At 43.1% G+C, this 23021-nt stretch overlaps 2 protein-coding genes across 2 annotated transcripts; both read right to left on the bottom strand.

Moving 5' to 3' along the window:
- Positions 1-14398: 14398 nt before the first annotated feature.
- LOC6728930 (odorant receptor 85b) lies at positions 14399-16180 on the bottom strand. Its single transcript, XM_002104222.3, has 3 exons — positions 15151-16180; positions 14943-15098; positions 14399-14885 (listed from the first exon to the last, which is right to left on the bottom strand). Exons 1-3 carry the CDS (start codon positions 16108-16110, stop codon positions 14829-14831), a joined length of 1173 nt encoding a protein of 390 aa, XP_002104258.1. The 5' UTR covers positions 16111-16180; the 3' UTR covers positions 14399-14828.
- A 196-nt stretch (positions 16181-16376) lies between these two features.
- On the bottom strand, positions 16377-17831 carry LOC6728929 (odorant receptor 85c). Its single transcript, XM_002104221.4, has 3 exons — positions 16845-17831; positions 16584-16739; positions 16377-16522 (listed from the first exon to the last, which is right to left on the bottom strand). The coding sequence occupies exons 1-3, from the start codon at positions 17799-17801 to the stop codon at positions 16466-16468; spliced, it is 1170 nt and encodes a 389-aa protein (XP_002104257.2). The 5' UTR covers positions 17802-17831; the 3' UTR covers positions 16377-16465.
- Positions 17832-23021: the final 5190 nt, after the last annotated feature.

Genomic DNA, 23021 nt, shown 5'->3' with positions numbered 1-23021 from the left:
CCCCGGGGCAGGCGAAATCGTTCTATGCAAGTTGTAGGGCTTATAAAATTTAATTGGTTTTTCGCCGGGGCAACATCCGTATGAATTGATTGCCCGCTAAGAGGCGGCAAAGTGTTAGAGGTGCTGGGAGTCAAGAAAAAAATAGCCGAGAGGGTGAAAATGTGCTTTTGCTTCGGCTTTCCGCCGGTGCTCTTAACCAGTTGGCCACTCATCTGTGAACGCACTTTGGCACAATGCAGCCAGCACTTAGCTAACTGGCGCCTTTTATTGCCCCTTTTCCTCATTCATTGCTGGCCGGCAACAAAACGGTTTAATTTAGTTTCCTGCTCCGATGAAGCTGCCACTGGAACAGCTCGAATGGCGCACGTGATTTTTGATATCCCGGCGAGATTTCCGTTGAAAGCAGCACATTCACATTGCGCTGAATGGCTGGGGGGATGGAGTTAGGTCGCTAAACCCACCGATAAAGCCCTGAAAGCTGCCAACCCCAAAGGCTGCCGCCCTCGTCTATATGGGCAACATTTACAGAAGCGCGAAATTTAACACCCTGAATTGAGCTGCCACGCTAATTAAATGAATTCACACAATGTAAGGACTCGCGGATGACAAAGGCAACACCAACACAAACAGCATCAGTAGCAGGAGCAGCAGCGCCAGCCAACTTCCATATCCGTTTCCGCTACGTTTCTGTCTCAGTTACTGCTACAACTACAATTACAATCGCGCGGCATTAAATAATTCAATTATTCAAAAAGTGCGCCCAAATGAACACCGACAATGGCAAGCAGGCAGTCTTCAGTTTTCGGGTTCGTAATTATTAAAGACCGCAGCTGCTCTAGGGTTCAAGAGTTTCCCAGGGCCGACAAAATGAAGTCTTAAATCACAGCATGTTATTTCCGCTGCACCATTCCGAGTTCCCCTTTCCGGCTCACCCATGCAAGTAGATACCCATCACCCAACCATACAGCCATACACCCACACAGATCGCAATCGCCGGAGAAGAGAGAATTGTTTTCGTGTTGGTGCGATTGCCTTGTTTGCCTTTACGTTTTATCAGCAGCGCCTTTTATGTCATCATAACCGCAGCGGGTCCGAATCCGAATCGGATTCCTCGCCGGATTCAGTGTCCGGCGAATGAGAATGAGAATGTCCGTTTACATAAATTTTCACTGCGCAAAAAGGGAAGAAAACTGTCGAGCGAGCAGAAAAATGAGATGACAAATGAAGTTTGTCGGCTAATGGCAGCGGAAATGCGCGATGGGAACGGGACGGAAAGTGAAGGCCGAAATGGGGGGAAGCGTGCCAGATCGTTTGAGGTATGCGCCATATAGCTTACACTTTTTGCGGCGTGGCAATGAACGGAAGTTGAAACAAACAAGTAAATAAATGGCGCCAATTTGGGGCGGCCATGGCGACAGCGTCCCCTCCGAAAGGATAAACGTTGGACGGAGAGGGGGGAGGGAGGAGGGGGGAGAAGGACCAGGACCGATAGCCTGTCTTGTTGTTTTAAAATTGGTCAGGGAATGTGGAAAATTTATTCGGTAAGCCGAGCTGACTCAGGCGAAGCGATTATAACGAGGGTAAACAGAATCCATTTTCGCGTATGATTGGTGGCCTCTCTTTCGGTCCACCATGGCGCTTATGGGCCATCTGATCTGCTCCGTAACGAGCTGGACTGCTTGCTTAGCTCCACTCAAAAGTTGTCCAGACAAACAAGTAACTCAATATTAAAAACCAATATGTCCAACTTCCGCAACACTTTATTACACTAGCCGAAGAAGCAGCAGCTGCAAGTGGAACAGGATAGCCGCTTATTACGTGTGTGTCCGTGTGGGTTTGTGTGTAACTTTTGAGTGTGCCATATGATAATATGCTCAGGAACCACATGTAACCACCCACCCTTAGTTGGCTAATATAATCGGGCGAGTCTAGGATAAATGCCACTTGAATACCCTACCAATTCCAAGAATAAAGTTGTAAGTCTGGAGTTAGTTTGTAGAATACAGAACTACTACCATCTGAAGACAAAACTACTGCCAAAGATTGAAGAAGAAATTCCCCCACTTTATTAGTTACGTACACCCTTCAGACAGTTGAAAATGTTATGTCAACTCGACCATCTAATCGTTGATTGCGATCAAAGTGTACTTCTGCAGAGATATTGGGTTATACATTAAATTCTGAGCTCGACCAGCGCCTGGAAGGCGGCCGGACACATTGCCGTCGATGGTCACTAAGTACCATCGGGTTGTCCGCCTTCGTTTTGTTCGTTCGGGCCAACGTTGCGTATACGTAATTTGAGGGGCGTCGTGTGCCATAATGGGCCATCAGGCTGGATATTCGCCGTTCTATGACTGGACATTAAGTATGCCATAAAGTTGACTTTGTGCTTGTGTGTGTGTGAGTTCAGCTGGGTGCCAATGTGTGCGTGTGTGTGTGTGTTTGTGGGAAACCTTTGGGCATTGTAAATATTATTCTTATCATTCCCAATAAATCTACATATGACAATTTTCGCTTTAGTTTGCCAACTGGCAAAGGGAATCAAATCCAGCTGGTGTCCGAACAACATTAAAGTTTTAAAGCTGCCACATTTGGCTCGCCTCGATTTTAATTAGCTCATCTGAATCGCCAACCTTCAATATTTTCTGCTCGGCTGCTTACCACTCAAGCATTCGCTCTGGCCTTTGATGGCCAGCAAATTTAATTGGTTGCCGCCGCCCGACGTTGCTTCAGTTGCAATGCCCTTCTTCATTAAAAAAAAGAAAATAAAATGGTATTCCTCGCAATTCGCTCCTGCACCTGATGGAGATGCAGCACAAAAGCGGCTAACGAAGTGCCACAAGCAGCTGACCATTGCTGACTTTGGCTTTGACTTTTCCCATCCGGCAGCCTCCTCCCAGCCAGATCCTGCGGTCCCGACGAACTAACTAACCATCCAGCCAGCGCAGCTGAAGGTTATCTAAAATATTACCAACTGCCGGCCGCCGCAGGAATTCAATGGCTGGTCTGAATGCTGCATCCACAATGTGCACAAAAGTCGCTGCAACATGTGTCAGCCTGGCGGAGCGATAACTTATTTTTGCGGTTGCTGACCAAGATGGAGAGGAGCCAGGTGGACAGGAGTGGGAAAGCTCGGAAAACCACGTATTCACAAATATATATTCATCGAAATTCATGCATTTGAGTGGGATGTGAGTCAAGAATTTTTTGTTTACAGAAAATTCATCTAGGAGCGATATCTTCTTTGATTTAATATGAATTTTAGATGACGATAATTCAAGTATCTTATAAAAGAAAAATAAATGGGACAAAATAATTCGATTTCAAATCAAATTCACTCTATTTCGTCACTGTATTTGCGCTGCTTTAAGTTTATGAAATAAAATACATAATAAATGTCCATGTATATATGTTGGGGCTGCCACTTTCTAATTTAATCAAGAAAACATTTTTTTATGACCCATCTCGTCAGCATCTGGGAAAATGCAGCAGAGCTAACAACTGTCGGAACACTGACCTGGTGGCAGCCTCCAAAGCAAAACAAACGAGGCCACCAAAGGTGAAATGGGTGAAAGGGATGGATGGGGTGAAAAAAGGTGAACCACAATCACATAGACTGGCGGAACAACAAAGTAGATATAGGTGGTCGCTGATAAGACGTAAAAGCGTTTGGCCTCCCCCGTGAGAAGCTGTCTCGTTGATTGCCTGGCGAAAACAAAACAGTATGAAATAGTCAGGGAATAGGAGCTGGATGGGTGGTGGGTTGGCTAGCACCGCAAAGCCGGGACTCCCTTCATCCAGCCGGTACACCGATTCGTGACTGCCAGTTAACTTTGTCTTGCCTAACGAACGCGCGTTAGTTAGCCAACTTGTGCGTATATGTGTGTGTGTGTGTGTGCGATGGTGCCAGTGGGTGTATGCCACCGTTTTGCCTTATCAGCGGTCAACGCAACGTGGCCTTTACAATGCAGGACCTTCGCCACGTCCGGGATTCAGTCGAGTCGGGCTTTTTTCCGCACTCGGCTGGCTGCCTTAGCTGGCAGGGCAAGTTGTTGACACTTTTATGAACTCCACAGATTGGCCATGTTGCGTGGCTTTTGTTGCGGTCTGTTGGCCCGTTACGGCGACCGCAGGCCAACAACAGCTACAGCTAGGGATTCAGTGCTGCTAGCAACAGCAGTTCCAATGCCTCTGCCAGTATAGTATGGCTGTAAATTCTGCAAAGCGCTCGCGCTAATTTGAGGCTTTATTTCGGATTGGTACAGCGATAGCCGTCTAAGGGAGTCCGGCCATGTCACCTGCATCCTTATCAAGGATGTAACTGCCTCAGCTGCCCACTTGGCCACCTGGTCACCTGGCCACCTGCCACTTCTGGCACTCCTACGCAACTCCACTCCACGCCGCGCCACTTCGACACCTCAATGTCATTGTTTTGGCCCGATGCCATGGGCCCTTAATGCTTAGATGGCCGCTTTTGCCGGTGACACTGTCACTGACCGCGAAGTGTCCTCCCCTCACGTCGCACTCCGAATTTCCGACGGACCAGATGGTGAGGTAACCCAAAGTTGGCTGGGCATACCTAGGTGCTTGCACTCCGTGTTCTGTTAGTGCAAGTATATATTTCAACTTTAACATTAAGAACTAGTTCATGTTTGAGGAGCAAACTTAACATAGCTAGTAATTTATATATATCTAAGTACTAATACTCCTTACTCGAAGAGAACAGGATCTGTTTCCATGGCCATAATTGGACAAAAACACATAGGGGCATTCCTTTAAGGAACCCATGCGGTTGCCGACCACTAATGAAAGGATCTCAGCGGTCCAGAGTACATAATTGCTGTGCTGATAATGATGATGGCCCATAAAATACGTCAATTTTAATAAATAGCCATAAAAAGAATCTCCAACACCCCCTAGTAAGCCGCGCTGACATTTTCATTACCCAGTACGGCTGCAGTTTCGCCGATCTCGAATATGCCACCGCTTCTGGTCCTTCGCCAGTCGGTTGTCAAGTGCGCTTTGTTTCCTATGTCTCTCAATGGCATTGACTGTGATTCTCCTTGGCAGGACGAAGCCACGAGCTGCAGGAGCCACCGAAGACGGAACACTGAATAAGAGCCAACCACCCAGGCACTCAGCCCACCAACATTGTGCATAATGTCGTTTGCAATTTTTTAATTAAAAATTTTCCACAACTTGGTTGGCTTCTATTTGGCTGCTCATTTTGTGTTTTCTTTTTGCCCTTTGTTTACAGTGCATTGCGTACTGAATAGTAGTCCATTTTAAAGGGCAGTCAGTAGTGGGAGTCAAGTGACAGGATGACAATTGTCACACAAGCACTACTCGAGGACACAAGGCCAAAAGCATTCTCCAGTGCCAAGAGCTCAGTACTTTGCCAGGCCGAAGGAACAAGGCCAGGCAACCGATTTGTCAGGCTTGAGAAATTACCCCAAGCGCACACATGTAATTTGGGAAAACAAAAAAGGCAGTACACCTTTCACTTAACTTTAAACCAATGCAGTAGTGCAGTAACCACCTCTTTTGTAAATGGGCTCTTATAATATATTTTTAAAAAACAGAGACATCACTTATCTTCTTAACTTCAATCCGACTTGATTGGTTATCAGTAAAACAAACTTCAATTAGTCCCTAACCAATGTATCCGATGAAAACCTATTAGAACGCAGAGTGCGTTACTTTAGGCCAAAAACAGAGGCCAGGAGCGCAGCACAGTTGGCTAGTAACCCACTTACATGACACAAACTGACGGCCAACATGTCGTATGCGTGTTGACTGCTGCCAAGTTGCAAATGCTGAAGGGAATCGTAATGGCTGGATGGTGGGGGTATATGTGCGCGTTTGCTTTATTAATATTTGCCTGTTTTCCGACAAACAGCAATAATGAAAAAGAATTCCACTCTTAATTGCAACACCAACTGAGCGAAACCAGCTGCTAAAAAGTAATTAAAATTTGTCAACATTTTTGCAGAGAAAGAGAAACAGTGTCTGCTAAGCCTAGATGTGTTTACAGCGCTTAGAACAGAATGAGGCAATATTTAGGCAGCCTCAAATTTACCTCGAAAAAACGCTGAAAGAAAATTGATTTTGTAACTAAATACAATTTAAGCCCATTAAAACGCAAGTAGGCGTCAAATGTTAATTTATAATTATTGTATGTAAATATTTACCTGCCCTGGAGTGCCGCCAAAATGATTCCATTTTAGTTCACTACTCGCAAATATTATTATATTGTGGTCGTAAATAAGAGACACTGATTCGAACCGAAAGCGGGTTCAACTATAATTAAGTTGATCCGATTCCATAACGCTTCGCAGTCATTTTGCATTGGATTAGTGTAAACATATCATTTGTAAATAAATGTACGAATACAAATACATAAATGTTGCTATATGTATATTTTCCAGTTTATCCAGCCGTGTGCATAATTCAAATGAGAGTGCAGAATTTATTGGACATAACCGCTGACAGTTGGTGGCCGATTTTTATTTATTAATTATTTACACATCCCAAGTTTCAATGAAAAGCTAAAAAAACCCCCTAATATCTAGTGTACAAATTACGACAGGGAGTAATGCATTGATCCCGTGCAAAAGTATGTACATAAATAATAATTTTGACAGCTGGTTGCTAATTATCCAGAACGTTAAGTCGCTTATATTCCGCAGTTATTCGAGGAAACCTATCCATTGGAGTACTATTTTGGACAGCTGCCAGAATTGACTAATTAAAGTTTACCTGATATTATTTTAAAATTTAATACCACTGCGTTATCTCACCTGCGATTTCCTAAAATGAATATTTTCTGCAGAATTCATAAGTTCGGCGTCTAATTTCAGTTTGCAATTAAATCGTCTGTTTGCCTGTTTTGTTTGTGCAATCAGACCATCTGCAACTGTATCTGCAAATGTATCTGTATCTGTGTCCGCTTTCGTAGTGTGTGTAAATGTGTGTCAGTGTGTCCCTGCAAGCCTAATTTAATTACAATATCCAGGGAGGCAAAAAAATAGTGCTTCGATACTTTTGGCCAATAACTGCGAATTTTAATTAAATTCAGATGCGTGCTATGAATGTGTTTGTGTTTTTGCATGGGTGTTGGTGTGGCTGTTTCCGCCGCTCTGAGTGTGTTTGTGAGTGTGTCTCTGTGTTTACGTGTTAGCCTGTTTGTTATTGCATATTAAATTTGCACAATTTGGGGCTGTTTGATGTTTGCGTGTGACTTTCGACTGGCCACAGCAGCTGAGCGACTGGCGCCCGAAAGTATGCAGCAACATTTTCAAATCAAATTTTTGGCCATTTGATGCAATTATGCATGCAATTGTGGTGTGCGCTTGTTTGTACTCATGCTTGCATATGTATTTGTATATGTGTGTCTGTGTATGTATATGCGTTCGCATTTGCCGCATTTGATTTGATTTCGTTTGTGGCCATTTGAAATTTCGCAGCAATAACTTTACGGTTTTTTGCTGATGCTGCCGCTACTTTGGCATCGACCGTCCACAGGCGACCATAAATGCCACTTCAAAGTAAATTATGACACACGCACGCAGAGGGAGATATACAGCTTGTAGCGGCAGCTGCGGTAACACTGTAACACTTGCCACCACGACTACACCAAATTCGCCTGCTCGCCCCCTAGACCCCTCGTCGCCTTGTCCCCTCGCCGGGTGAAAACATGGAAAAGTCCTTCGCATCCTTCGTACATCAACATCAACGCCTGTTGGGCGCATGTTAAACACTCGAATGCAATTTGTTAGACAAGATATGTGGCAAACGCGCCACGAATGTTGCATCCTAGCCCGCCGACTCTCCACCGCCTTTCGCCACCGCCATTTTCCCACCCATTCCGTTTTCCCAGCTTTTCCCGCCGCTGCTGCTGCATTGCCTGAAGCCATGCTGGCTGGCAGTTGGGAAATTTATGCAAACGCATGCGGCAGCCGAACGCATAATTCACATAATTTGTAGCAGTTGCATTTTTCGCCAAATGCCTCGTGGTCGTTATTGCTGTTGCTGTTTTTGGTGTTGCACGCTGGCTGTCGCTGAGTTTTTGATGCGTTCTGCCAAGGCGATGCTGCAACTGCTGTTGCATCAGCATCAGTCGCTGATGCATTGTTGATGGTCCGAAAATTTGCCACAACTTTAGCATAAAATCCAATGCAAATTGCCCCCACAAACACATCCGAGCAATGAAGGACATCAGTGAAGATATGTGCTAACCTTTCTAGGGCTCAGCTGGTAATGATTTGTGGCACATATTCCTCATGCTCCACTGACTCACAGACATATAGAAAAATACAGAAAGGCACGGTGACTTGCCCCAGGGATGTCACCTGAAATGGAGCAAAACTGTTGGAGAATTCAAAAGAAAATGACACAGATCAGTGAGCACCCGCACCTTGAAAAAAGTTCAGCCGCACCACTCCGAATTTCGACAACTTTTGAGATTTCAACTCAGACGAAATCTTGCGAAGTGGTATTTACAAAAGTTTGCTTTCCCAAAATATGAAAAATGTACTTTTAAGTTAAAGTACAGGCAAATTAACTGCATTTTTTAAAACTATAAATAAATGCTTGTTGATAATATTATTTAGTGAAACTCGATTATTTTTTGGGTTTATTGAAACTGGAACGTTTCTGCAGCCTGTTTAGCAAAACTCCACAGCAAAACATCTGTTGAAAAGGACTACGCAGTGATGGGGTCATTTTGGGTTGACACACACATATCTCTGTTACACTCACATACACCTGCCGCCTGATCCTGGGCCTGGGATAGCCATAATTTAAGGTAAGCAGTTGACACATGGATCCCAACCGCTATCCCCCATTAATCAATCGACGAGCTGTGAGTCCTTGCCGCAGGATAATTCGGCTCGGCTCTATCAATAATGCAAATTTATGACTCAAGGCTTGCCGAGCCTTTGAGCCGGGCCCAAGTTTTAATTAAAAATCTGCCAATAAATTAGTTCAAAGAAATTACAACCAGAATCGTTGCCTCGTTAACTGATTATGCAAAACACAAGCGCCACGCCCCGCCCGCCCCTTGCCGACAAGTGCAATTATTGTCAGGCATTTGCTATGCAAAGTTTTTCTAATTGAAAATGCAAGCTCAAGAAGGCCATGGCAAAGTGGGCGGCATGGGGCGTGGCGCAGGCTTTGCTGGATTATGGGCGTGGACCGCAACAAAGCGCCTGGAACGACCACAACGGCAAATACAAATAATAAATTTAAAATGGCCGCCAAATGGCTGCGAAGCGGGAAACACAAACGCAGACAAAGGCGAGCGTGAAAGCGCGAAAATACAAAACAACTGGGACAAAATGGGGAACGGGTGGGTTTTTCCGAAGGGATGGGAGCCAACCCAAAGAACAAAGGGGTGGGGCCGGAATGGCAGCTACGACCATGATGCAGCCGCAATGCAAGTGCCTGGCAAGTCAAAGTCTTAAATTGAAAATGAAACTTAAATTAAAATGCCAACTGGAGTGGAACGAAAATGATATTAAAACTGAACCAGCAGCACAAGCACAGGCAGTAACAACACACAATAACAACAAAAGGAGCGCCCGTCCTGTCCGCCTGCATTTTCATTGATAGCTGACAGTGGGCGTGGCCAAGTGGGCATGGTCGGTCGTCTTAGTGGCTGGCCACAAAAGCCTCGAGTTTGTCAACAAAAATGAAATTACTCCATGCTTTTGTTGTTGAATATCCTGATATTGTTGTATCTATTGGTGCTGCCAGGCCACAGTTTACTCGAAACACTTTCCTAATTAAACAACAAAAGGTATGCACACCGAGCTGGCGAAAGAACTAAAAAAGAAAGTGGGTTAAGGAGGCGAGCGCCTGCATTCCCGTACCACCAGGCAATAAGTTCCACTCATTTCCGTTGGCCGGGCTCCTTTGGCTCGTTAAATGCATAAATAACCAGGATACAAAGAGGGAAGCGAAAGGAGCAGCGGACGAAGGAGGCACGCACTCCTGTGTCTCTGCCACTGAATTATGAATTTTCCTGCACAAATACGAACATTTCTCATATCAGAAGCACTGATAGCATTCACCGGGCTACATCGAGAACAATTTTTCACGTTTCGCATAAAATCTTACATATTTTCCAGAAAGTTTCAAACACTCAGTGTCTTAATGGTGTATTTTAGAATGAATCCAACTGCCAAACTAAACATTTCGGGTACTTTTACATAAATGTTAAATTGAGTTGCATTTTTTCCCGTGCACAGATGGTGTTCCTTGGCTGAAAACAATGACCTGGCCATCGGCTGGGAGGAGCTCGCTTTAAAGCCTTCAGCCAAGCCTCTTACGGCGCCACAGACAAACAGTTTAGAGTTGGGGCAAAGGCACTCGATGGAGTTGCGTCCGCTGTTTCTGCCTGCAGTGCAGTCAATAAAAATAAATGTCATAAGGAGGAGCTTAGGCGACAAATGCATCAGTGTGCAAATAGACCAGCTGCAGCAGGACGAGCAGGTCCTGTCCGTCCACTTTCAACACTTTGAGCCGACAAACAAACAGACAAAGAGCCTTCGAACTGGATGCCAATGAAAAAGCATTCGCTTGACATTTGCTATTTGGTCAGCTGGCAAGTGGGACGGAGTGCGAGTCCTTCGGATCTGTACAGTCACAGGGAAGAAGTCAATTCGGTATGCAACGACTAATCAAGCCGTTGCCACTTTAATGCAAACTCAATTTGCTCTGGCTGTAAGAAAGGTGGCGCAGTCTTATGCCGCACCGCCAGCAAAGGGAGCAGTAGTAGCTGCAATCATAATCATCAGGCCTTTCCTGAGGCGCCTCTATACATACTAATGATGTGCATGCCACACGAGGCTGATTTAATTTCCTTTCCACCTGCAACAAACTCACACACACAGGCACTCACTGCCGTGCAACGGACACCACCGCAAGTCTCAACACTTACAGGAGCCACAAAAGTCAACACGAGGAGCGAACGGAGCGAAACTTTTCCGAGCACATATATCGAGCTACTTACACTGCGAGAAATCATCTTAATGTATATAAGTGTAAGTGAAGTATATATTTCATACAAATTTGTAAATATTTGTTTGTAAATAATTTGAAATTACCTTTTTTACTGTTTTTACTCTTCAAGATACAAGCTATTAAAATATATGCCAAGTGTAATGATGTGCGAGTTTGGGAGTTTTGCATCAAACTTTAACATAAACTTGGATGTCGCTTCCGTTTCCGCTGCTAGCCCTGTAGACGATGACAAGCGCCCATTCCATCTACACACACACACACACGCGCACACTCTCTCTAAATGTTCTTCTCGCAAGTTTCGAGATGGTGGTGTGAGTGCGAGCGTAAGTGATGCGGTTTGTAGGTGTGCAGTTGTGTAGGTGCGCCTCGTAGGCAGCCATCATTTTTGTTGCTGCTGTAATCCGGCATAAAAAATGAATTATGTGCACATGCATTTCTTATGTGCTCGCAGCCGCACTCTTATTACTTCCTTTCTGCAAAAAGGCTCATCGCCGCTCCTTGTAAGCTGTTGAGTAATGAGCAAATGAAATCCCCTCGCTTATCTCAGCGCGTCTTTGTGGCCGCTTTGTGCGTGGCTCAGCAGCCTACTTAGAGCCTAAGCTCTGCTTATGCCCCCTATACCATTGGTATATATGCACGCTCATTTTCGCATTTGATATGTTTTACTGATTGCTGAGTATAACTTTTGTATAGATTTCGACTATCGCTCGCATTTCTGTCACAATTATCCGGATAAAGGCAGACGTCCAGTGTCGCCACCCTGACAAATCGTTTCGAACAAAAATGCTATTAGTTGGCCAGGACAATCCACTATTAATGGCCTATAAGAAATCAATAAGTCAGCGCTAAATCATCGGCAATCATAGCTCAAAATAGCAGCTACAAAGAAATGGAACCATTAGCAAATGCTGTCTCTTTTCTGAAAATCCCGGCTGGGAAAAGCCTTTCACTTCGAGCCGCATTCATAGAATAGAAAGCCAAACCATTTGCCTAATGCAAGGCCATAAAAATATCGGTGCGGCCTCACTGCGTATGAGTAATAATGCTGGAAAACTAATTTAGAGGCTTTTAGTCCCCATTTAGAGCGATTCCATTTATAGATTCGGCTATTGAAAAAGACTCTCGATACATACGGGCAAACGTGTGGATTTTCACACATTCAGGCAACGCCAAAAAGCATGATGCCATGCCTTTGATGCGAAAACTAAATAAAAACCTAAACTATTTTTGTGCAATTTTTAGTGTGGCTATCTTTTAATATTTCACAATTTTTTTCTGTGGACATACAAGCGTATGAGCCGCAGTCAACTTTTGACAAGAAAAACTCTTTTCAAAATCAATAAATCACAAATGGTGTGCGCAGAGGAGCTTAGATTGGCGCTAAGCCGAAACTAAAATCCCCCGAGAGGATAAAAAGAAACGTAGAAATAGCGTCAGGCGCAGCTCGGCAACATATTGTTTCAATATTTGAATTCAATTTAATGGCAGCTAATTGAAAAAACAGAGCGGCCAGTGTGGCAACAATAATACACTGCCCGAGTTTGTCCAGCCATTGGGTCACATATTTTTTTAAATTTCCCTTTTTTTTTGGCCTCTGCTTTTCTGCAACAATGGCAACGATTTTTTTGCCAATTGGCCACCGAACACGCTCCACTGGGTCATCAGTTGGCATCACGTGTTTGTCCCTATCCCGGGAGTTGAGTTATTTGCACGTTTTGATAAGTGGACTTAACAACCGCTGGCGGAGGATGGAAAATCATTGTGGGCGGTTTGGAAAGGCGACATCAGTTCGAAAAAAAGGATACGATTTTGTGCAGTCTCGCTCTGCTGGTCACGATGCATTTCGCATGGAAAATGTAAATTCATATTTGCTCATAAATGACAAAAATGTTTCTGTTGATAGCCATTCGGCTGTTCGTGGCCTTTAAAGTGGAAAATGGAGGTAATAAAACAGAAATCACAGTGAAATTCTTCATACTGATGATGAAGTAGGGGAATAATTGTTTTATTTCGTTCCATGAAGCCCTTGGCTAATGAATTGAAAGCTCAAAAAAGTACTATCTATTGTGATTGTAATACTATACCTTGTATCATGCAGTATATAGTCAAAGGATTAAGTCCAATTGAATATAATCCCATTCTGGCTTTAACTATAACGCCTAGCAGCAAAGTAATAAATCTAAGTGGAAATGCTAAAAAAGTTGTAAAAACAAACACATTTTTAATGACATTATAATAGCGTTTTGTTATTATTCAATTATTTTTCAATTAAGAGCTGCACAATGCATTCGCATATTTAGTTATCGGTGTACATAGACCACAAACGCATCACATTTATGTTGAATAACCAAATACACGGCACTTATCATCTACACTGAACTTAGTTACGTTGTTAGGCTATTAGCTAATTTGTTATTGATTTATAATATGAATTTGTTTAATTGTTCTTCGGTTCGCCACAGTTGCATGCTAATTTGCAAATGTTTGCGGCCCTTGTACAATTTGCGTGGCGCCAGGATAACCATGACAGTATCAGTAATTGACTTCACCTGATATGATCTTCATCCTGGGCACGGACACGGACTTGGGATGGACAGATAGGCGGACACATATAAACATGATAATAAACGTGACCATGTTCGGGACGACTTAAATTATGCAATATGACAGCGTGAGATATTGAAAGACTTTTTCAACCTCATATAATGCTGTTGCTGTAACTGTTGCCATTTGGAAATCGGCCAGAACGTGACCAGAAATTAAATTGTAGCACATTGGGAGCTTTGTAAAAATTTCAAATGAAAAATAAATCCCCAAAAAGAGCCAAAGCACACACACATAGGGCAGGAAAAAAAGCACAAAATAAATAAGAAAGTAAACCTTGCACATAAAAAATGTGTCGCATTTTAGGCAAGGGAAATTGACAGGGTCTTCGCTCCGTTTTCAAAACTGGGATTGCTGACCAAAAAAATCCGTTTTCATAAAATTTCATGCACACGGCCTTCTCAAACAATAACTATGCAGGTGCTGTCGGATTCCGTCAAAATGAAAATGTTATGCGAGAAACTCCCACATCCTGTCCCGTCATTCATTTTAGCACAGGACACGCTCCAATGCATAAATTGCTAATATTGTTGAGTGCGTACACACAGCCACACATCGTGGGAAAACTGCATTAGATGCCATCAAACGGTTTTGTTGTCCACTGCCTTCGCAAGGAGCTTTCCCCTTTTCTCATTTTCTCGCAACACTTTTCTCCAAACGCCAAACTCGACGTTGTAAGACATATCCTTTAACCAATAGTACTGAATTTAATGTAGAAGCATTGAACACCCTTAAGCGCACAGTTATAATAAATATAAAATTGCAATATATTTAAACGCTTTCTTGCTATCGTATATTTTGTGCTAACTTAGGTGCAGCTACCTTAAAGTATTTCAAAATGAGCCAAGCTCTGATTCTTCAATTTAAAGGGAAATCAAGCTGACTTCAATATAGAGCACAACGAGCAGTGAAAACTCATAAGCGCCACTTGTGTGCAGTGAAGTGTAAAATGTACTCTGCAATTTTCTTTTGTAGCAACATATTTTCTCGCTTTCCAGTGGAGCCGTAGAACTGCCTTTTCAGTGGCAGCTCGCTGCGCTAAAAAGATTACTACGTTTTTTGCCTGTGTCGAAGAGGAGGCGATGGACATGCGTGGAGCTCGTGCCTCCGCATAATTAAGTTCGCGTTGAGCCTTTGAAAGCATTGTGCGAGGCACATAGAGGCGGGATTAGGAATTGAGGGATCTTTCCTGGTCATCCCTATTGGGTATACATGGTGCGCAGCAGGGCGAAGAACTTGTACGATATTTGAAGCAGCTAGAAAAAATACAACCATTAAATTCCAACTCACTCTGACTATACACAGTTGCGCACATCTGTCATAGTGGATCTGGTAATATCCAAGAATATAGTGGCCTTTAGAAAAGTTACCTTCTGCGATCTAGCTATCATAATAACCAAGGCTCGTTTATAGCGCACATCGGCTTTATACCACTTCTGATTGTAGGTCGCAACCGAAAATCCATAGCTCTAAAAACAAAAAAATAATTAATTGCGGGAAGCTCCATAAAGTTAAACTTACAGCATCTGCCACAAGTTGACCATAGTGACAAATCAAATAGACCTGACTCATCGAAGAGACAAGGAATAGGAAGAGCTTCACAACTATATCCGGCGGAACTCCAACAGTCATCTGGAATCCCACGAAGCAGATGACGAACGAGGATACCATGAAGTTGAGTAGTAGTGGGATGCCAAATATATCGTTCACTGCATCTGAAAGGCGGAGGATACGTTCGTGATACCTAACAATATCCACCAGAAATCGGGAGTCCTTCTTCCAATCTCCACTCAGTTCGTGGCGTTCCATACTATTTGAGAGAAAGTCGAAGTGCATTACCAACTGAGTGGCCACCGCGCAGAGCAAGACATCGGTTGAAATTTGACCAGCTGCAGATGTGTATCCTGCGAAATTCTGGGAGAATAACAGTGGATAGTACGACCAGTTATCCTGCCATTTCCAAGGAATGTACATGAGGTACGGCAACTGTTTGCCCACCACTCGAATGTTGAGCCACTTGTCATAGACCCAATACTCCATTACACAAAACAAGTTGAATGTCCAGATGAGAACAGAGTAGAGCAAGGAATAGGTAAGGCTGATTCTGGAGCAGGTGCCCAGGTAGATCGGCAGGTTGTATCTTTCCTCTTGGATCAAACCATTCGGATAGATCTCCTTCAGTTCATTAATCAGTTCATTTATAGCCGTTTTCTTCCACCGGATGAAGAACATCTTGCTCATGCCTACGGTGACGAAACCAATGTAGGACAACGCTGTGACTGCTTCCAGGAACTTATTATCCTTGAAGGCACTGTAAACGTAAACGCTCTCAAATAATCCAACGAAGCCCAGGTTAATCACATTGGACCAAAAAACTACGCGAAATATAAGTTTGCTCATTTCAGACTCTTCACCATTGGTATATGGCCGTATGCCCACTGCTGTGTAGAAGAAGCTAGCGTACTTCATTAACTTCTCCATCCTTTAGGTTGGTCGGAACTGAGCTAGAGAATTGTCCTTTTTTGATTGAGTGTCCTTAGAAAGGTTCAGGGCTTTTATAGCCGTGTGCAAGTGTGTTAAATATTAAATAAGAAAATAATAACTAAGCACCCTTGAAGGTAATGCTTAAGTACTTGCGAATCCTTTTCGCGTGCTTTGTAAATTTAACAGCTGCAACGATTCCAGATGGTTAAAAACCAAAGGTTATCCAAATAATACTAATTACGATGAGCACGTGATCTTATAAATATAATTTAAATCCTTACGTACATAAATTTTCATTATAATTTTTAACTTTTACAAATCCCAATAAGTGAGTTAAAATAAGAATAGATGTTTACTTTATGTACATGGTACGAAGCAGAGCGAAAAATTTGTAGGATACCTGAAGAAGCTGAAAACATATATATAATATTTACTCTTAATGCTTAATAATATATCAAATTGTATATTACGTCTGTCATGGTGGCCCTTGTTATATTCATGAAAATTGTAGCTTTAAGATAGGTTGTCCTTTGAGGTCGAGCTATAAAGAATACCAGAGCTCGACGATAGCGGATGTCAGCATTTTGCCAATTCTGCTTATACGCTGAAAGCGATAAGCTTGAGCTCTAAAAATATGTTAATTATTATTAATTAATTGTTATTATTAATTATTATTAATTCAATTAATTGAATATTTATATCTAATTAACATATACTCTAAAGCCTCTTACCGCATCGGCAATCAGCTGGCCATAGTGACATATCAAGTACACCTGCGACAAGGACGAGAACAGGAACAAGGAGAGCTTAATCATGATATCCGGCGGTACACCCACGGTCATTTGGAATCCCACAAAGCAGATGACAAATGTGGAGACCATGAAGTTAAGTAGTAGGGGTATGCCGAATATATCGTTGAGAACGTCCATTAGCCGAAGAATGCGCTGATGATATTGTACAGTTTTTGCCAAAAATCGTGAGTTTTCGTTCCAATCGCCATCTAACACTTGATTTTCCACCACCCTGGCCAAGTAATCGAAATGCATAACCACCTGGGTAGCCACAGCACAGAGCAGAAGATCCGTAGAGATCTGTCCCGATGCCGAAGTATGTCCTGCGAAGTTTTGACAGAACAGCAGCACATAATATGTCCAGTTCTCATGCCAGTTCCAGGGAAAGTACATCAAATATGGTAACGTTTGGCCGACCACTCGGATTTTAAGCCACTTCTCATAGACCAGGAATTGCATGATACTGAACAGATTGAAGGTCCAGATGAGCACGGAGTAGAGTAGTGCGTAGGTAATGCTAATCCGTGAACAGGATCGCAGGTAGATATCCAACCGATACACCTCTTCCTCAGCTCTCCCATTTGGATAGATGTGCTTCAATTCCTTGACCAAATTGCTTAGATCGGTCTTCTTCCACCAAATGAAGAACATCTTGCTCATGCCCACGATTACGAATCCTATGTAGGACAGTACAGTGATGGCATCAATTAACTTTCCATCGGAATAGGCCACTCCCAGATAGAGGATCTCTCCGAAAACAATGACACTTAAATTGATCACATTGGCCCAGAAGAGAAGATTTGACCAAAGGCTCACTTTTTTGGGACGCGAGTCAATTGTATATGGCTCAATGCCCACCGAAGTGTAAAAGAAAACTGCGTACTTCATGAACTTCATTTTCCGATGTGGAAATAATCGAATAAGTTATGGCTGGAATTCCTTTATAGACTTCTGCTCAAGGCACACGCAGCATTTGTTATGCGAAGTAATGACATAATTATAGAACTGTTTACAGTTAATGCATTGAGTCGAATTTATAATGCTTCTAATTCAGGGCTTCGTTCACAACTTAATTATTGATTTCGCTTACATAAACAGTGGATAATTGTTATGCCTAGGCAAACGCAATCACGATTCCCATCCAAGTCCCCAGTTCCCTCACCACCCACGGCTCCTCCTCCTCCTTCCTCCTTCGCCATTCTGGGCAACACAATAAATCACTCGAAGATTGAATCCGACGGAAAGCAATTGAAACGTTTGAATAAATGCAATTCGAAAGCGAATCGGTAGCAGCGCATCACACCCAAGTCTAATCCCACCGAAGTGAAGTCTTCTTTCGCTCTCACTTGAAATAAATTAAATCTTTTCAGTTTTCAACAATACAGCTTAGAAGAAGGGGGTGGGACCACATAAACAGAATGAGATACTCCAGCAGAACACGTTACCCCAATTATACATCGCGTCTCAGTGGAACATCCTTAGTAAAATCCATCAAGACAGCCAATCTACTACAGTAGTCTGAAAATAATTATTAAATATTAAGAGCTTACTCTTAACATTACAAAATAAAGTCAGTACCTAATCCTCGCCACTTTTGGTGCATATGATTGCTTTCCATACTTAGCTAGTTTTGACTGTACGCACGAGTCCAGCCGATTAGATCCTTAATCCAGCTATGTGCGTTACCCTACAAAACTATGCCATGGAAATGCAAACAGAGCGCTTACAAGTGAGGAAGAAATCTGTGGGGTGGGGGCGTTAAATTCCGCCACAACTGGCCAAAAGAGATTTTTTGGGCCAAATTGAAAGACAAAAGCCCTGAAATGTTGCTTCCATCGCGGACAGCGAATCGCAGTGCTAAAAGCGAACCAAGCGGGTCAAAAGCAAACGAACGAATTTTCCATTTTTGCCATTTATCACGCATGGAAATTGAAGGCGCGGGTGGAAAAAAGTGGGCGGATGTGGGGCGGTACGGACAAGTACAACCTGGAACTTGAAATACAATTAAAGCTCTGGGACCCACTGGCCAGCCAGCCGAACCAAACTTTTCATGTCTCAAGTCCCGGATGCCGGGTGAAGAGCCATGCAGGGTAACAAGATTTCCGGTGGAGGAGCCAACACCCAACCTATCCCCCAAACAAATCCACCCAACGGCGGCAGACCAAAGTTATTATATGCACACATACCCCCAAAAAGTTTACCTGGACTCTCAGGATCGCAGTGGGTGTGGCAGTGGGAGTGGGATTGGGTGTGGGTGTGGTATGTGGGCAGCGGAAACTTCGTGGAAAAGTTTTATGAGCAGCAAACTAATTTCGTTGGACTCTACTTCGGAAATATTGCACCTTGGGTGGGACAAGGGGAATTGATTTTGGTGCTGTTTACGCTGCTGTTGTTCCTCCCAAGTAGACAAATTTGCATATGGTAGCATATGGAATCCTCGCTGACATTGCTTAATACCTGATTATAAAATATATATTGTAATTTTTGTAATACAGAACTTAATTCCGTTGTACGCCTTAAATGGCCCAAGTTACCAGAAAATCATGGTTTTTTGGGCATAAAAACATAAAAAATGATCGAAATATGAAATGCAATACCTCGTTGAGTTCGTAATCGAATTCCTAACAAAATTGCATTCAAATTTAAAAATTTTAATTTTTTGAAATTTTTGGCAATTTTGATGATGTTACCCCTTATAAAAAATGCAAAAATTGGCCCAAAAATTAATTTTCAAAAATTCTCAAACTAGTGATAGGGATCGTTAGCATTGGTAATAAGCTCTACAAAAAAGTTATTCTTTTCGCTATATGACCATTTTTACGCGAGTTATGTTGAAACACCCTTTTTGGTATGGGGCCTATTTCAGCCAAACTCGCTTTTCTGACTTTCAGGCCAAAATAAACTCACAATTTTTTGAAACTGTCTGTTTAATTATATTGATATCTATGCAATTTTAGCGCAATTCTTTAAAGTCAACCATCATAATCTACTGCCATTTAATTTAATATAAAAACCAGTTAAAAGTAAGTGGCGGACATAATCCATTGTTAATTTTACATTTGCCTACAACATCCGGCCGACAAGAATCTGGTTGGAATTGCGGCAATTGTCTCTCGGTTTTCCATGGCTGTGCGACATTTGACACATTTACTCCTCGGTGAACATGTGTGACTTTGGAACAAGAAAACAAAAGAGCTCATGGGTTGGGATTGGGGTTTTTTGTTGGGCGGAATGGAAAATGTCTGTTTTGGCACTCTGTTCGTTAGCAGAAGCCACAACATTTATATTTTGAAGTGAAGTCAGTGCGGTCTTGGCCACACTTTTTGGTCTGCACAAGTGGTAAATGGGAAATCGAGATGGTCACCATCATCGTTCCGGCTGACTCCTTGGTCAGAAGGTCCGGCCACGTATATTGACGATTCAGGGCCATTGTTTTGACCCGGGCTAGCACCAATACCACGTTCCGGTTAACCACATTGTGATCGAGGACGGGGGGGTAAATAAGAAATAAGCGAATGAAAGCAATTAATAAAATAACAAGTTTGTGCAAAATTAATTGTGTATTATGCAAAAGGCTTGCTAATGGCAGGATATGCATCAATGTACGCTGCTGGTCCCCATGAAATATTACAGTGACGACAATGTCTCCTTCGGCCGTAGATCCTGTCCCCCTGATCCTGCCGTTCTCGTAATGGCCGTGCGCACCAATGAGCAAATGAACAATTTATTACCGCTTAATTGAACACATTTGGACGCAACCGCACACACGTAGAGGGCCTAAACAAATGGCCACATGCAGGCGGCTGGACCTGGACAGGACCTCCACATTAAGCAGCGCCGGGGGGTTTTTGGGTTCTCGGCTTGCTTTGCCGACCGGGATAAATGAGCCCAAGACAAGTCTATAAATGCCGGAGAGACGGCGAGTTTGGCGAACCAGTGAGGGAGTGGGTGGAGTCGTAGGACGGTGTGGTCAAGCAACTCAATGGGCAACCCAACCCAAACATAATCCCAAGTTGGCTGTGGATTCGGAAAATCCGTTCCTTGTAGCTCGCTGCATATTAAACGCACGGATCGCTGGACAAATTGATTCCTAAGTGGCTGCCGGATTGACAGCTCACAAGGTCCTTGTGTGCATGTGCTGCTGCCAGCTATTTTCACAATTATCCTGCATTCGACCTGCAACCTGCAACCTGGTCTGTCCTGCAACCTGGTCTGTCTTGCAACCTGGTCCGTTCTGTGACCGGGCTAATTGCCAATTGAACCCCAAAGAAAGCGGGGCAACCTTAGATTAGCAGCAACAATAGGGTCCTTGCCTTTTAAGTGCTTACTTAGCGGCACGTCAGAAACAAGGCTTTAGCCCGGGATATCAGGGACGGAGAAGCAACCCCAAAACACCTCGAGTAAATTAAGTGAGTGCCAGGTCCTGACAGAGTCAAGTATATTTGATATACATGGCACTCTACACCCCCCAAAAAACAACACCATGCTTAAGCCGCAGCAAAAACAGGCGAATCACACAAAGCGGCCGCAATTTCGCTAAGCATTTGAGCGGGAAACGGCAACGGGAGCTACGCAGCGACCGCAAAGGTGGAAAGGATCTGAACCAGGACTCACCCCAGCTGCCATCTCAGTTTAGGCCTGGAACCGAATGAACTACTTAAGCGCTTTTGGCTTTTCAAAATAAGCCGTGCCACAGGTAAATGGCAAAAGCAACAGCCAAAGCAAGAGCAACGGCAGGGGAGCAGCCACAAACAATAACGAAATATTTTGTATATCCGCTGAGCCTTGTCAACCGCACCGAAAGAGCTTCTCAACACTGAAAAAAAGTGAGGAGTAAAAATGGAATAAACTTACACTAGACAGTTGAGAAGAATTTAGTTTTATGCCTTACAGTATGTCTCTTTATATACAAATAAATCTTTATTGATATTATCCATTTTTCGTTAGGTTATTCTTTTAGTGCATGCGTAAATGAAAATAGGCAGGAGCTGGAGCAAAAGGACGCTGAAATTGAAAGTGGAACAAGTGCTCAGCCAGAGACATGCACAGATACACTTTATGAACTACAACCGAAATCCAATTGATTGTGCAGGCAGAGAGTCTTTGCCTGAGTCTACCATTTTGGCAGGCCAAGTGCTTTGGTAGTCGGGATGGAGTCTGAGTTGATTGTGGCACGAATTGTGGCCTCAGAGGCCACAGGATTCACAAATGAAAATTCGAGCAACGCGTGGGCGGCAGGCCGCAAAGGAAAATGGAAAACAGGATGAGCAAGAGCGGAATCTACAGCTTAGCAGGATAATTTTCAGCCAATTAAATTCCACTCTAGGTGAAATATATTGTTTAATTAGGAACGAAGAATACTGTTCCTATACTACTAAATAAACAAAGTAAATTGAAATGTGCAGCAAATAAGTTAGGCATTCATCTTTTTTCCATATATATACAGCTTTATTAAGAAATTACACAAATCAATATAAATATATGAAAGAGATATAACAATTTTAAGTTTTATATTATTCAACAAGCCATTTTGTCATTTGCCTATAAAATGTTCCGATATGTAACAGGTTTAATAAGAAATGTGAAATATTTTAAAAATGGGTATCAAGAAATATATTTCATACGAAACAGAACTTTTTTTTATACATTTGTTTTATACATACATAAACAATGAGGATTGATTAAATTAGTTAACAAATTTCGCATTCAAAACTCGCGCGCAAAAGCAACGCTCAAAGTCTGAATGCTACAGCACTGGCCACCATGTGTCTCCGCCCGTCTATCGATAACGCGATAGGCAACAGGCGCAGTCGATAGCCATCAGTTCGCCTTATTATTGTTTACAAAGCGCAATTCCCCTCAAAATAGAGCTGATAAATTAGTGATTAAAGTCGCGCGGATACTAGAAAAATGCAGTTGGTGGCCTGCTAAAGGGCGCAGCATTTGCTGCTCGACGGCAGCGGACTCCGAAAGCGTTTACCACTCCGCCCAACCACTTGTTGTTGTTGGACTCTGCCCGCCCCATACAACGCCATCCATTATCCATTAAAATACCCCCGCCCGATTTCGCGTCCGTTGGTGAGGGGGGGCGAGGTCCGGAATCGGGGCAATCAGTGC

Source organism: Drosophila simulans, chromosome 3R (assembly GCF_016746395.2).
Source record: "Drosophila simulans strain w501 chromosome 3R, Prin_Dsim_3.1, whole genome shotgun sequence".
Classification (NCBI taxonomy): Eukaryota; Metazoa; Arthropoda; class Insecta; order Diptera; family Drosophilidae; genus Drosophila; species Drosophila simulans.
Note: the sequence above shows the minus strand (reverse complement) of the source record. Positions and strands in the feature narration are given on the sequence as shown.